Genomic DNA, 15,530 nt, shown 5'->3' with positions numbered 1-15,530 from the left:
GGTTGTGAGAGCATGAAAAGCTGTTTCCACAAGGTCAGTAAATTCCAGGCACTAATAATCTCAGTTATGCATTGTACCAATAGAGGTTTTTCAAGGATAAGAGGGGGATGCTTGGACTATGCTTACATTTCTCAAAACACATGTGTCAGTTCTTTACAAAGTTCCTTGTACACTTTCCTCACCATCTTATTATAAAAATTTAAGAATGGCTCTTGCTAGGGGCAAGGCGGGAATAAAGACACAGACCTACTAGAGAATGGAGTTGAGGATATGGGGAGGGGGAAGGGTAAGCTGTGACAAAGTGAGAGAGTGGCATGGACATATATACACTACCAAACGTAAAATAGATAGCTAGTGGAAAGCAGCCGCATAGCACAGGGAGATCAGCTCGGTGCTTTGTGACCACCTAGAGGAGTGGGATACAGAGGGTGGGAGGGAGGGAGACGCAAGAGGGAAGAGATATGGGAACATAGGTATATGTATAACTGATTCACTTTGTTATAAAGCAGAAACTAACACACCATTGTAAAGCAATTATACTCCAATAAAGATGTTAAAAAAAAAGAGAAAAGAATGGCTCTTGCTTAGGTTGCATATCATCTGTACTTTTTGTGCATAAAAATTTAGTTTTCCATGAAATATGTGCCTCACCTGTCTCATCCCCCACCTTCGCTGCCAGGGTGAGATTATGAAGCTCCCTTGGAGATGCTGCACTTGACTTTGCCAGGACCCAGCTCCTGTCCTACTTTGAAAGCTGGTCTTCCCCTGGTTTTGCCCGCTATGAGAAATCCAGCTTCAGTTTTAATGGCCAAAGGGGCATTTAGTATCCTGCTTTCTATTCTGAACTCAGGCTGAGCGCCACCTTTGTTAGTACTTCCGGTCTCCAGCTTTGAAAATTTCCTCCTCTCATCACAATGGAGAAGTGTTCTGGGAATTTTAAAGCCTGCTTGTTTACTTTAGGTGGGGGAGAAACAGTTCTGGAAAAAATGGAAATATACACAGTCCTTTTTTGGGTACCTTTCACAGGATGAGGCTACTTTGTGAGTTTAATATAGGAAAAGGTAGACCTTCATTTATGTTGGTGGAGTGGAAAGAACACAGCTTTGGGGATTAGGGAGACAGGCCTTCAGTTTCTAATTCTTCCCCTTGCTTGCTGTGTGACTTTGAATAAATGATTTGACCTCTCCAAGCTAGATTTTCTTCATCAGTTAAACAGGAACAGTAATATCTACATCATAGGGTTTGAGGATTAAGTGAATAAAGGATATAGATACAAGGTATTTATATACATAATAAGTGCTTATGAAATGCAGATTCCTTTTTTCCTCTGAATTCATCTTATTCTCCTCTTTTTTGGTTGGCTCGAAAAGTTATTATGCTTGACATCACTTATAACAATGCCAATTTACACTAATTACAGACTTACTAGTTCATTGTAATGCTTTTACATCGTGAGTGGAACCACAAACAGTTGCACTTTTTTCTAAGTTACTTTTAAATACAAAAGCAATGCCTACACCATAGACTAAGTCAAGCAGTTAGCAGATGTATTAAGAGAAATTGCACATTCTTCTTCCCTTCCCACAAGTTCCTCACCAGGCCCGATCAGGGAATCACCGCTAACCTTTTGGTGTGGGCACATTTTTCTATGCTCATACAAACACATACAAATACATAAGGTTTACTTTCTCCTGTCTCCCTTTAGTATTTTTTTTTTTTTACACAAATGTATTATATGTACTGACTGAGCATTTTGCTTTTTTACTTAAGGAAATATCATAGATATATTACCAGGTTACTACACAAAGATTTAATGCATTCTTTTAAAAATTTTTAAATTTTTTATTGAAGTATAGTTGATTTACAATGTTGTGTTAATTTCTGCTGTACAGCAAAGTGACTCTGTTATACGTATATATACATTCTTTTTTTATATTCTTTTCCATTATGGTTTATCACAGGATATTGAATATAGTTCCCTGTGTTATACAGTAGGACCTTGTTGTTTATTTATTTTATATATAATAGTTTGTATATGCTAATCCCAAACTCCCACTTGATCCCTGCCCCTTGGCAACCACAAGTCTGTTCTCTATGTCTGTGAGTCTGTTTCTGTTTAATGCATTATTTTTAATGGCTATGTTGTATTCCATTGTCTGAATGCACATAGTTTATTCTTTATTGATGGCCATTCAGGCTGTTTCCATGTTTTACTTTTTTAGAAAACAATGCAACAAACACCCTTGCACATACCAGATCTCTGGGTCTAAGGGTATTAAGGAATCTGACAGGTCTTTTTTTTTTAATATTTATTTTATTTATTTATTTGGTTGCACCAGGTCTTAGTTGCGGCCAGTGGGCTCCTTAATTGTGGCTTGCAGGCTCCTTAGTTGCGCCATGTGAACTCTTAGTCGTGGCATGCACATGGGATCTAGTTCCCTGACCAGGGATGGAACCTGGGCCCTGTGCATTGGGAGCGTGGAGTCTTAACCACTGTGCCACCAGGGAAGTTCCTGACAGGTCTTAATTGTTGTCAGATTATGAGAAATGGTCAATCTCTGAGAGAATTCTCAAAGGAATATGTATTAGCTTCCCAAAGGAAGTGGCCTTGTTTTCTTAATTTCTTAGGATACTCCATATCATAACTCTATATTATATTATAACATATTATCCTTGACTGCTGCAGTTTCCTGAAAACAGCTTCCAGATCTTTGGACAAGTTCTGCGGTGGGTAGGCTGGAATACAATACCTGTCTTTGAAACGTCACTGGTCCTTCCCAGCTGACAGCCAACCAGTGTTTCTGGACTGAGTTTGATATTTTTCCTGCTCTTCCACTTCTGGGTGGTTCCTTCCTCCGTTTCAAGAAAGATAATGAAATTCTCCTAAAAGCTGTGAATGATTTCCTGACAAATCGATGTGGAAGTCAATGTAAATTTTTCTATTGTAACTTATAGACATACATTAGTAGGATATTATAACAATACTTTTTGGGGGGTAGTTTTTTTTTCCTTTTAAAAGATGGCTATGGCAATATGACTTATTTTATTAAAAAATTTTTTTTAAATTTATTATTTATTTATTATTTATTTTTGGCTGTATTGGGTCTTCGTTTCTGTGCAAGGGCTTTCTCTAGTTGCTGCAAGCGGGGGCCACTCTTCATCGCGATGTGCGGGCCTCTCACTATCGCGGCCTCTCTTGTTGCGGAGCACAGGCTCCAGACGCGCAGGCTCAGTAGTTGTGGCTCACGGGCCTAGTTGCTCCGTGGCATGTGGGATCTTCCCAGACCAGGGCTCGAACCTGTGTCCCCTGCATTGGCAGGCAGATTCTTAACCACTGCGCCACCAGGGAAGCCCCCATGACTTTTATTTTTGTAATTTGTTTTGCTTCTCTGTAGATCTTTTGAACACTACCCAGTGCTGTTGCATCACGGAGAAGCAAGCAGAAGTCATGTAATGAACATCCTCTTGTAGTTTTGTAATGAGCACTCATGTGCTTTCCTGTTCCTTGTGGTTCAGTCAGCAAAATAAACACTTTCTCATGCCTCTCTCTGTCTCTAGGAGTCTATGCATTTTACACATGCTAGATCTGTGATGCACTTTGGGCTTGTCCTTTATATGCCATTTGAATACTAACGTTAAAAAAAAAAGTGGTTGAAAACTAGTGGTTACCAGTGGGGAGGAGGGGCAATAGAGGGGTGGGGGAGTGGGAGGTACAAACTATTGGCTGTAAGATAGGCTCAAGGATGTATATTGTACAACACGGGGAATAGAGCCAATATTTTGTAGTAACTGTGAATGGAAAGTAACCTTTAAAAATTGTATAAAAATAACCTAAAAAAAAAGAGATGGTAATTATGTGACATGATGGAGGTGTTAGCTAAGGCTATGGGGGTCATCATTTTGCAATGGTAAGTGTATCAAATTTATACATTGTACACCTTAAACTTACACAAGGTTGTATGTCAATTATGTCTCAATAAAGCTGGGGGAAAAAAAGAAAAAAAAGTGTGGCCAATACATGCCACGATATCAATAGTGATTATGTTAGATAGTGGGGTTATGAGGGATTTTAATTTTCTTCTTTTAATTTGCATTTTCCAAACTGTCTTCAATAAATATAAATTACTTTTATAATAAGAAAAAAGTGTTATCTCAATGTTTGCTTCTTTCCACTGGATAATTTTATATTGACATTGATATTACAAATGAGTAAATGTTTTTAAAAGAGCTTGACCAGTATTTCCTGTTCTTCAGGTGTCATATTTGAGCTACTGATAATTTTTTTAAGTGATTTATTACTTGCAGTATTTTGTTACTTGAGGAGATTGTTTGGAGGCTATTACTTGAGCTATGTTCTGGGTGATTTATATTCATCACTCTGTCTTCTCTTGTAGGTCTTTTGAACACTGTCTAATTCTGTGACTTCATGAAGCAAGTTTAGGCTACTTTCTACAGAGTCTCAAATCCTTTGGATGTTTCCTCTTCTCTTCCTACTATAAACCTTGTCTCTTCTTTCTTTCTTTCTTTTTTTTTTTAATAAATTTATACATTTATTTATTTATTTAGTTTTAGCTGCATTGGTTCTTTGTTGCTGCGTGCGGGCTTTCTCTAGCTGCGGTGATCGGGGGCTACTCTTCATTGCAGTGCGCGGGCTTCTCATTGCAGTGGCTTCTCGTTGCAGAGCACGGGCTTTAGGCGCGTGGGCTTCAGTAGTTGTGGCACGTGGGCTCAGTAGTTGTGGCTCGTGGGCTCTAGAGTGCAGGCTCAGTAGTTGTGGCACACGGGCTTAGCTGCTCAGCGGCATGTGGGATCTTCCCGGACCAGGGATCGAACCCGTGTCCCCTGCATTGGCAGGCAGATTCTTAACCACTGAGCCACCAGGGAAGTCCCTTGTGTCTTGTTTCTAATCTCTGTGAGGATGGATGCCACCTCCAGCATCCTCACTGCTCTTGCCCATTGTCCTTTGAGATAAGGTAAGATAAGATAATGTCAGAAAGACAAGAGGAACCTTATGAATCTCTGGATCAAAGGTCAACAATGAACGTCTATATGCAGGTTGGCATTGGCTCTTCCTTCTTATCCATAAGTCCAACTCTCAGAAAAAAGAAACACATTCCTCTTACTGAAAAGTCGACTGGAGAGCTGAACTTTAGAGTTTCAAAATAAAGCCTATGCCTGTTGTGTGGTTTTAAAATAATTTTAGGGCAGATAATAAGGTGTAACACCCTGTCCTTAACATTTTATTCAGCACTCTAAATAAATTTCACAATCCAAAATGGTTCAATAATTTCAGTTTTTAAAATCGAATGAGCTCATTTTACTGCACATTCTACTGCATCTCAGTATGTTGGCACCTGTGATCTGGCCCTTTCCATATCTGTAAACAATCATTTAGTACAAATACAGCATCTCAACACATGCCAAGGAAACCCAGAATGAGGGTTTCACCTCAAGATAATTTTCAGAGTAGCCATATACTTTTGCGCTGACATGAGGCTAATACTAGCCGTAAACATAGGTCCCAGGTGGTACAGGACTAGAAGACTGGACGTGGGAAGACTCATGGAGAGAGGCTTTCCCGATGTGACTGTGATGGGGGGCCACATACAGCTGGTTTCCATGTCTGTCCTTCTGTCTTTAATCCAGGCGGAATCAGCGAGTTCCTGTTTCTTAACTTTTCAGTAGAGGAGAAACATCCAAGGTCTAATTTGCTGTAATGCTTTGATGGGAAACATATGTTTGACTTAAGACAGTATTGCTCTTTTTCTCTGAATAGTGGTTGATGGTTAGCTATTAACTTCATTCTGTGGTTACGGAGTGCCTACAGATTCATTTTTTTATGTTTTATTCAATGTGCCTAGAGGAAAACAAACTACATTATTTGGTTGCTTTTATTATTAAGGTTTGATACTCTCATGCAGCTCTTATTGATTTTATATTTGAAGGTACAATTTACATGAATTACATTCAGGTTTACTCTTTTGTAATTTTTAATTTGGGTTTTTATGCCAAGTCCCATGTCCTTTTCTTAAGGACTGGCTTGTGGGATTGATGATCTAATTTGTGGTCTGGTCATATTAAATTCCTTGAGTGGGAAAGTTCTTACCCAGCCTGGCTTTGTCCTTTGCCTGTTTCTTCCTGAGACTGACCTGTACCACCCCCTACCCTACTTTAACAGGCTTCGTTTCCCAAGCAAGACAAGACAGAGCTCTGTGGACCACCCATGGGGTAAAAGACTTCAGCAATGGAGAGTGGGAATAGGAAACACCAGCTTGGCTAAGTGACAATTTTTGGTTAGAGGTGTGGCTAGATTTGACAAGGGAGCAAATATCAGAGCATCTCTTCCGTTTGGGACTTTCAAGGTTTTTGGAAATCTGGCACCATATCACATATCCCATCTTCTTTCCCAAGACTTTTATTTTGACCAGTCTCCTAAATGCTCTGCAAACATGCACTGTCAGATTCCTGTGGCACTTCTGGTGGATACTGTGGAATCAAGCCCTTCACTGCTAACATCCTGTATTGTCTGCTATCTTCTTTGTGTTTTTAGCTTTCCTCTCCATCTAAAATGTAAGCTTCTTGAAGTAGGAGGTATATCTTATGTTTCTTTTTTTAAAATTAACTAATTAATTAATTAATTTTGGCTGTACCGAGTCTTAGTTGCGGCATGTGGGATCTAGTTCCCTGACCAGGGATCGAACCCGGGCTCCCTGCACTGGGAGAGCAGAGTCTTACCCACTGGACCACCAGGGAAGTCCCTTATGTTTCTTTTTATCTCATGAAATACTCAGTTCAGTGATGGACATAAAGAAACTAGACATTAATTAATTACAGACTGATTATTCAATCTCATCCTTTTTGGTGGGCTAAGCTGTTGGCTGTAGTTTTAGGGACACTGAGGTCTAATTTCAGCTATCACTGAGTTCTAATGTGATGTTAAAATTTCCCACATACAAAATGGCTATAATTTTCATTCTCGTGAAGAAGACACTATGTAAATAATGAATAATGTGTACATTATTATTTGTAACGATAGTGCAGCTAGATCATAATCTAGAGCTTCATTTCTGGGTAAAATATTGCATTTCTTTAAAAAAATTCAGAAATAATTTAGTTGACTTGCAAAAGTAAATTTATTGAAGCATAGAAACAATTAGAGCAAAGCTGTCATTTCAACTTTTTCAAGAAAATTCTAAAAAGAAAAGAAAAAGATGCAGAAAAATTGGTTAGTCATCTATTTCTGTATGGAAACTTTTTCCCGAAGTTATCCGGAAAGATGGCTAGATTGATGCAACTTCTTCATTCGTGTCTTTTAGATTTTTTTCTCTGAAGGACACTTTTGTTGATCTGGAAATTGCCTATTTCAGTTTCACCTCAGAAACATTGCTGACTTGAGATGAGACAACTTTGCCATCCACCACCTCCTCTATGATAGTCTTAGTCACTCTAGTCTTGCTTGGATCTGAAAATCAAAGAATCACAATGTCAGCCTGGAAACTGTCACAGAAACATAGATCAGGAGAAATCCAAATGCATTCATTGAGTATGTTCTGTCTGGGTAAGATGACGTGAACACTAGTATACACTTTTTATATGACAGCACTGTGTGCCTTTACGTTTCAATTATAAAATTATCAGGAACATGAAAAAAAAAATCTACATCTTCCTTGGACAGAACAGCTTCCACATCTTGAGTCACTAGACGTGGATGAATCCCTGGATCCGGTGTTTCTGGACCCCGTGTTTCTGATCCCGAGTTTCTAAAATTAGATCCTCCAAAACCAGAACCACTGGAGAAAAAAAGAATTGTTTTCCTTTGCAGTTTGCAAAGGCAGGAGAAACCCTCCATGCAGAGGGCTCTTTCCCATGAAGGCAGCTGTCATTTGATTGGACTCTCTTACTATATAAATACAAGTCTGGTCCCCAAGCCCCTTTTTGGTTTCATAATGTAAATACACCAAGGTCTGCATTTAGCATGTTCCTGCCTTTCATTTACCCTCCTTCTCCATCAAGCAGGCGGTGGTAGGTATCAATCTCCATCTCCAGGCGGGTCTTGATGTCCAACAGCTGCTCATACTCTTGTGTCCTGGCCTTCAGTCTCACCCCGGATCGGGCAGATCTGCTCCTCCAGGCTGCTGACCTGCATCTGAATTTGTGACAGCTGTGCCATGTAGCCAGCCTCCGTGTCAGCCAAGGTCCCTTCCAGGGAGCTTCTCTAAGGGAAAAAGCAAATAAAAATGTCATGATGAAAAGAAATCATTGGATGATTAAAAAACTACATTTTATAAGATACTAGGAGAAATGCACTTTCCATGAGTTACAACCTCTATTGCTCTATCATTGCTTCCTTAATTTTTGCTGCCATTACTTTTTAAAAATGAAATCTTTTATGGAAATAGATATATTACTTTTAACTGGAATGTCTTATGCTTTCGACAACCGCAATACAGTCCTCCCTAATCCTGCTTTTATTATGTGCCAAGTGGAACATCTTGGCAAAGAAAACCGAATCCCTCCATTGGAGATTTTTGCAAAGCTCTTTGCACAAACCGTGGCCAGTTGGGACTGCAGCTCAATTTCCAGGGCTTGCAGAGTGTGTTTCAGTTCTGTGATCTCATTCTTGGTGGAACTGGCTGACCTGGCATCAGCATCGGTAGAGATCTGTGCTTGCAGAGATGCGCTCTAAATACAAATAAAATGCAGTCTCGTTGCAGGCTGATGATGAGATGAGGCTGATGAGATGGGGCTGATGAGATGAGCGGAAGTGGCGCGTGTGTGGCCGCGGGCAGGGCTCGGAGGCTCAGGGTGATGATCTACCTGCTTGTTGAACTGCTCTTCAGCCTCGCGGCGGTTCTGCTCAGCGAGCTCCCCATACTGCGCCCTCATGTCATTCAGTAACTTAGTCAGGTCTGTCCCTGGGTTCAGTTCTACGGTCACATCCCCTCCGGAGCTTCCTTGCCTACTCTTCATTTCCTAGCATGAAGGGAAAATAGACCAGAGTGATGAAAACTGAAAAGCAATGACTTCCTAAAATGTGCTTAAGCCAACAAAAAGTTGAAACTAGGACACTGAAGGGAAAAAAGAACCCAACAAATTCACATATAATTTTCTCATCATTACTTTTCTCCCCCGGTTATAGAAGTTGGAAATCCATCCAGATGGAATTTACTGTCATAGAACGGATGTGGGGGAAACTCTGTAGGCCAGAGTCATTTAATCGTGGACCGTGTTCCTACCTCCTGGTGGTTCTTCTTCAGGAAGGCCAGCTCCTCTGTGAGGCTTTCAATCTGCATCTCCCAAGTCAGAGCGAGTCATGGTCAGGTCAACCAGGACTTTCCGCAGGCCATTGACGTCAGCCTCCACGGTCTGCCGGAGATGCAGCTTGTTCTTGTATCTGGAAGGGTACAGTACAGCCCATTTCAAAGAGTACAGTCCATTCTTACATATTCAAGAAAATATTTTCTCCCCTGAGCAATTTGATCATTGAAGGCTAAGTTTTCTCTCAGGGGTTTTTCCCTTGTAAAGAAAAATCTGAGCCTTACATTAATTCTATTGATGGCCAATATTTTTGATAACAAAAATTTCATCCTGAAATTGCCTTTCTTTTCTTGTTGGTGGAGTGATGGTTTTTAAAATGTACCCTTGGGATGTTTGTGAATTCAGGTCTTGATCCCTTAAAAGGTTTCTTTAAAATTTAGAGTAAACTAAGCCAAGGGATTGAATTTTATTTCCCCTAGGACGTTTGTTTTCAAGTCTTCATTTTTCTTGCTTCAGTCTGAAGTCATCAGCAGTCAGTCTGGCGTTGTCAATTTGCAGAACAATCCCAGCATTTTCAATAGTGGCAGTAAGGATCTAGGAAAGACAATAATAGTGAATAAATCATGGATGCTTTTTACCTGTCTACATGCCCACCTGTGAGAGTAGATGTCTCCTGAGTTAGCTTTTAAAGGTGAATTGCTTTGAAAATTTGCTTAGTAATGACACCTGCGTTGATAATCCTAATGTATTTAGATATCTTTCTGTAAAAATTAACAGCTTGCACATTTATTGGAATGGGCATGGAACATTGTTTTACAGAACACAATCCTCTGAATATTTCTGCTGCTTTGCAGGATCAGTTGTTCTATGGGCTCTTTCAGAAACAGTGTGAAACATGAATTCCACTTCCAAAAAAGTCTTTAAAAATATACTTCCCATACAACCGTGGCTAAACATTTTAGATTCCACCACATTCTCATACAATATTTGCACCAGATTTTCTAGGAAGAAAAATAGTTGTAAGACTATTTAAATCTAGCAAGACACTAAAATACGTCAACCTGCCAGAATTAATCATGAAATAATTAGATGAAGCTTGTGTCAACTCATAGCCATCACTCTTATGTTAATTAGCTACCTGGCATTGTATAAATTTTACTCTTATGTAGAAATACTCAAATGTAAGATGCAAACAAAATTAATGTGGTTGGATGTCGTGTATACAATACTGTCATAGTTAAAGCACACCAAGTCCCATTTTACCTATACAACAAAACAAATATATTTTCAAATAATTCCTTGATTTAAATGCATCATTATGGTCCATGATCTGAAAACATGGGAAAGCTACAGAAGTAATAGAAATTCAGCCATGGCTAGTGTCTCACCTGATTCCTAAGATCTTCAATGATTGGATAGTATTTGCTGTAATCTCTTCCAGCTCCACCGTCTCCAGACCCAGGCCCAAATTTGTCATACCACTCCTTGATTTTGTTCTCCAGATCAGCGTTGGCCTCCTGCAGGGCTCTGACTTTGTCTAGGTAATTGGCCAGCCAGTCATTGAGGTTCTGCATGGTTTGCTTTTCACCTCCAGAGAAAAGCCCCCCATGGCCAACACCACCACCCATACCACCACCATAGCTGTAGAAGCCTCTGCTAGCACCCCCCGCCGAATCCAGCACCTCCACCAAAGCCAATCCCAGAGCCTGAAGCTCCTCCCAAACTGCCCCCTATTGAGCAGCTACCAAAACCCCCTCCAAAGCTGCCTCCAAAGCCCCTGCTGGAGCCCCGACTCAGGCCACAGCTGCCGGCCCCTCTTCGGAATCCCCAGGCAGAGCCTCCCCCAAGACTGCATCTGCTTCCGCTGCTGAAGCTGCTGCCACCAGACCTGGAGGAGGACACGCGAGATGAGCAAGACATGGTGTTCCTGCAAAGGGTTGGTTTGTCCAGGTGAGGAGGAGAGGTGATCGGGAAGAGCCTATTTGCAAGCTGCCTTTTTGGCCCTTATATACATACTTTTAGGGTGTTCCTTTTCCATGTCAGTTCTTAATCCCTGTTACCCTTTTGCTCATCCTCAATTGGATATATATTTTTTTCCTCCCGAATCCACTCTACTGGCTCTTTTTCTGAAGCTGGGTCAGAGCCTCGGGGCATTTACTATATCAAGAAAAAAAGAAAAAAAAAAAGGTGGAGCAAAGCAAAAAAAATTATTTTTTCAGAATTATAGTTTTAATCTTTCAGAGGTTTTGATGAGTGATCATTCTTTTCTGAAAGAGCAATTCTGTTAAATGTGCTTCATGATTTCCCAGTTGCAGAGCACATCCCCAGATTAACAGATGTAATTAAAATACTTAATATGACCAGAATGGAAATTTCCCATCAAACTTGTGACTTTTTGTTCATATTGTTCTCTTAAAGTTGAAATGAGCTTTAGCATCAGCATTTGTTTCAGATTTACTTAATTGTCCTTCTCTGTGATTACTTCAATCAGCATATTTTTAAGGTTGTTGAAGTTTGCGATTTTAGATGATTGTGCTACAAAGATGCTTTTCTTTCTGATTGAATTTGAGTCTGATATAATGATACCAACTTCCTTCTTTAGAATCAAATCTTAAGAAACGAAGAGATAATGTTGATTTCGTTGATAACTGGAGAAGGGGATCTGAGTCACTTCTTTTACAATTTATTTATTATTATTTTTTTGGCTGTGCCACAGGGCATATGGGATCTTAGTTCCCCTACCAGGGATTGAACCCATGCCCCCAGCAGTGGAAGCACAGGGTCCTAACTACTGGACGGCCAGGGAATGCCCTAAATTTATTTTATTTTTTATTTTATTAAAAGAATTTTATATGAATCACTTTTTAAAAATAGATCTTTATTGGAGTATAACTGCTGCACAATACTGTGTTAGTTTCTGTTGTACAACAAAGTGAATCAGCCATATGCATATATATATCCCCATATCCCCTCCCTCTTGAGCCTCCCTCCCACCCTCCCTATCCCACCCCTCTAGGTGGTCACAAAGCACCGAGCTGATCTCCCTGTGCTATGCGGCTGCTTCCCACTAGCTATCTATTTTACATTCAGCAGTGTACATATGTCGATGCTACTCTCACTTTGCCCCAGCTTCCCCCTCCCCCACCCCGTGTCCTCAAGTCCATTCTCTATGTCTATGTCTTTATTCCTGCCCTGCCCCTAGGTTCATCAGTACCTTTTTTTTTTTTTTTTTAGATTCCATATATATGTGTTAGCATATGGTATTTGTTTTTCTCTTTCTGACTTACTTCACTCTGTATGACAGACTTTACATCCATCCACCTCACTACAAATAACTCAGTTTCATTTCTTTTTATGGCTGAGTAATATTCCATTGTATATATGTGCCACATCTTCTTTATCCATTCATCTGTTGATGGACATTTAGGTTGGTTCCATGTCCTGGCTATTGTAAACAGTGCTGCAATGAACATTGTGATTCATGTCTGTTTTTGAATTATGGTTTTCTCTGGGTATATGCCCAGTAGTGGGATCGCTGGGTCATATGGTAGTTCTATTTTTAGTATTTCAAGGAAACTTCATACTGTTCTCCATGGTGGTTGTATCATTTTACATTCTCACCAACAGTGCAGGAGCGTTCACTTTTCACCACACCCTTTCCAGCCTTTATTGTTTCTAGACTTTTTGATAATGGCCATTCTGACAGGTGTGAGGTGATACCTCATTGTAGTTTTGATTTGCATTTCTCTAATAATTAGTGATGTTGAGCATCTTTTCATATGCCTCTTGGCCATCTGTATGTCTTCTTTGGTGACATGTCTATTTAGGTCTTCTGCCCATTTTTTAATTGAATTGTTTGTTTCTTTGATACTGAGCTCCATGGGCTGTTTGTATATTTTGGAGATTAATCCTTTGTCCGTTGTTTCATTTGCAAATATTTTCCCCCATTCCGAGGGTTGTCTTTTCCTTTTGTTTATGGTTTCCTTTGCTGTTCAAAAGCTTTGAAGTTTCATTAGGTCCCATTTGTTTATTTTTGTTTTTATTTCCATTACTCTAGGAGGTGGGTCAAAAAAGATCTCGTTGTGGATTATGTCAGAGTGTTTTTCCTATGTCTTCCTCTAAGAGTTTTATAGTGTCTGGTCTTACATTTAGGTCTTTAATCCATTTGGAGTTTATTTTTGTGTATGGTGTTATGTGGTGTTCTAATTTCATTCTTTTACATGTAGCTGTCCAGTTTTCCCAGCACCACTTACTGAAGAGGCTGTCTTTTCTCCATTGTACGTTCTTGCTTCCTTTGTCATAAATTAGGTGACCATATGTGCGTGGGTTTATCTCTGGGCTTTCTATTCTGTACCATTGATCTATATTTCTGTTTTTGTGCCAGTACCATACTGTCTTGATTACTGTAGCTTTGTAGTAGAGTTTGAAGTCAGGGAGCCTGTTTCCTCCAGCTCCGTTTTTCTTTCTCAAGATTGCTTTGGCTATTCAGGGTCTTTTGTGTTTCTATACGAATTGTAAAATTTTTTGTTTGAATTCTGTGAAGAATGCCATTGATAGTTTGATAGGGATTGCATTGAATCTGTAGATTGCTTTGGGTAGTATAGTCATTTTCACAATATTGATTCTTCCAATCCAAGAACATGGTATATTTCTCCATCTGTTTATGTCATTTTTGATTTCTTTCATCAGTGTTTTATAGTTTTCTGAGTACAGGTCTTTTGCCTCCTTAGGTAGGTTTTTTCCTAGGTATTTTATTCTTTTTGTTGTGATGGTAAATGGGTTTGTTTCCTTAATTTCTCTTTCTGATTTTTCATTGTTAGTGTATAGGAATGCCAGAGATTTCTGTGAATTAATTTTGTATCCTGCAATCTTACCAAATTCATTGATTAGTTCTAGTAGTTTTCTGGTGGCATCTTTAGGATTTTCTATGTATAGTATCATGTCATCTGAAAACAGTGACAGTTTTACTTCTTTTCCAATCTGTATTTCTTTTATTTCTTTTGCTTCTCTGATTGCCATGGCTACGACTTCCAAAACTATGTTGAATAAGAGTGGCGAGAGTGGACATCTTTGACTTGTTCCTGATCTTAGTAGAAATACTTTCAGTTTTTCACCATTGAGTATGATGCTTGCTGTGGGTTTGTCATATGTGGCCTTTTATTATATTGAGGTAGATTCCCTCTATGCCCATTTTCAGGAGAGTTTTTATCATAAATGGTGTTGAATTTTGTCAAAAGCTTTTTCTGCATCTATTGAGATGATCATATGGTTTTTATTCCTTAATTTGTTAATTTGGTATATCACATTGATTGTTTTGTGTATATTGAAGAATCCTGGCATTCCTGGGATAAATCCCACTTGATCATGGTGTATGATCCTTTTAATATGTTGTTTGATTCTGTTTGCTAGTATTTTGTTCAGGGTTTTTGCATCTATGTTCATCAGTGATATTGGTCTATAATTTTCTTTTTTTGTGATATTTTTGTCTGGTTTTGTTGTCAGGGTGATGGTGGCCTCGTAGAATGAATTTGGGAGTGTTCCTCCCTCTGCAATTTTTTGTAAGAGTTTGAGAAGGATAGGTGTTAGCTCTTCTCTAAATGTTTGATAGAATTCACCTGTGAAGCCATCCGTCCTGGGCTTTTGGTTTTTGGAAGATTTAAAATTACAGTTTCAAATTCATTACTTGTGATAGGTCTGTTTATATTTTCTAATTCTTCCTGGTTCAGTCTTGGAAAACTGTACCTTTCCAAGAATTTGTCCATTTCTTCGTGGTTGTCCATTTTATTGGGATATAGTTGTTTGTAGTTGTCTTTTATAATCCTTTGTATTTCTGCAGAGTCAGTTATGATTTCTCCTTTTTCATTTCTAATTTTATTGATTTGCATCCTCTCCCTTTTTTTCTTGATGAGCCCGGCTAAGGGTTTATCAATTTTGTTTATCTTCTTAAAGAACCAACTTTTAGTTTTATTGATCTTTGCTATTGTTTTCTTTGTTTCTATTTCATTTTTTTCTTCTCTGATCTTTATGATTTCTTTCCTTCTACTGACTTTGGGTTTTCTTTGTTTTTCTTTCTCTAGTTGCTTTAGGTGTAGGGTTAGATTGTGTATCTGAGATTTTTCTTGTTTCGTGAGGTGAGATTGAATTGCTATAAACTTCCCTCTTAGAACTGCTTTTGGGTCATTGTGTTTTCATTTTCATTTGTTTTTATGTATTTTTAAATTTCCTCTTTGATTTCTTCAGTGATCTCTTGGTTATTTAGTAGTACACTATTT

At 39.1% G+C, this 15,530-nt stretch overlaps 1 protein-coding gene across 1 annotated transcript; it reads right to left on the bottom strand.

The window, feature by feature from the left end:
• Positions 1-7,358: 7,358 nt before the first annotated feature.
• KRT24 (keratin 24) lies at positions 7,359-11,178 on the bottom strand. Its single transcript, XM_007177603.3, is given in 12 exon segments — positions 7,359-7,462; positions 7,661-7,751; positions 7,754-7,790; positions 7,997-8,079; positions 8,081-8,215; positions 8,551-8,682; positions 8,818-8,973; positions 9,237-9,296; positions 9,298-9,394; positions 9,770-9,852; positions 10,647-10,926; positions 10,928-11,178. Coding segments are annotated over 12 exon segments (1,509 nt in total).
• Positions 11,179-15,530: the final 4,352 nt, after the last annotated feature.

The sequence above is a fragment of the Balaenoptera acutorostrata genome, chromosome 20, assembly GCF_949987535.1.
Source record: "Balaenoptera acutorostrata chromosome 20, mBalAcu1.1, whole genome shotgun sequence".
In the NCBI taxonomy this organism is placed as follows: domain Eukaryota; kingdom Metazoa; phylum Chordata; class Mammalia; order Artiodactyla; family Balaenopteridae; genus Balaenoptera; species Balaenoptera acutorostrata.
This window is presented reverse-complemented; position numbering and strand designations above follow the sequence as displayed.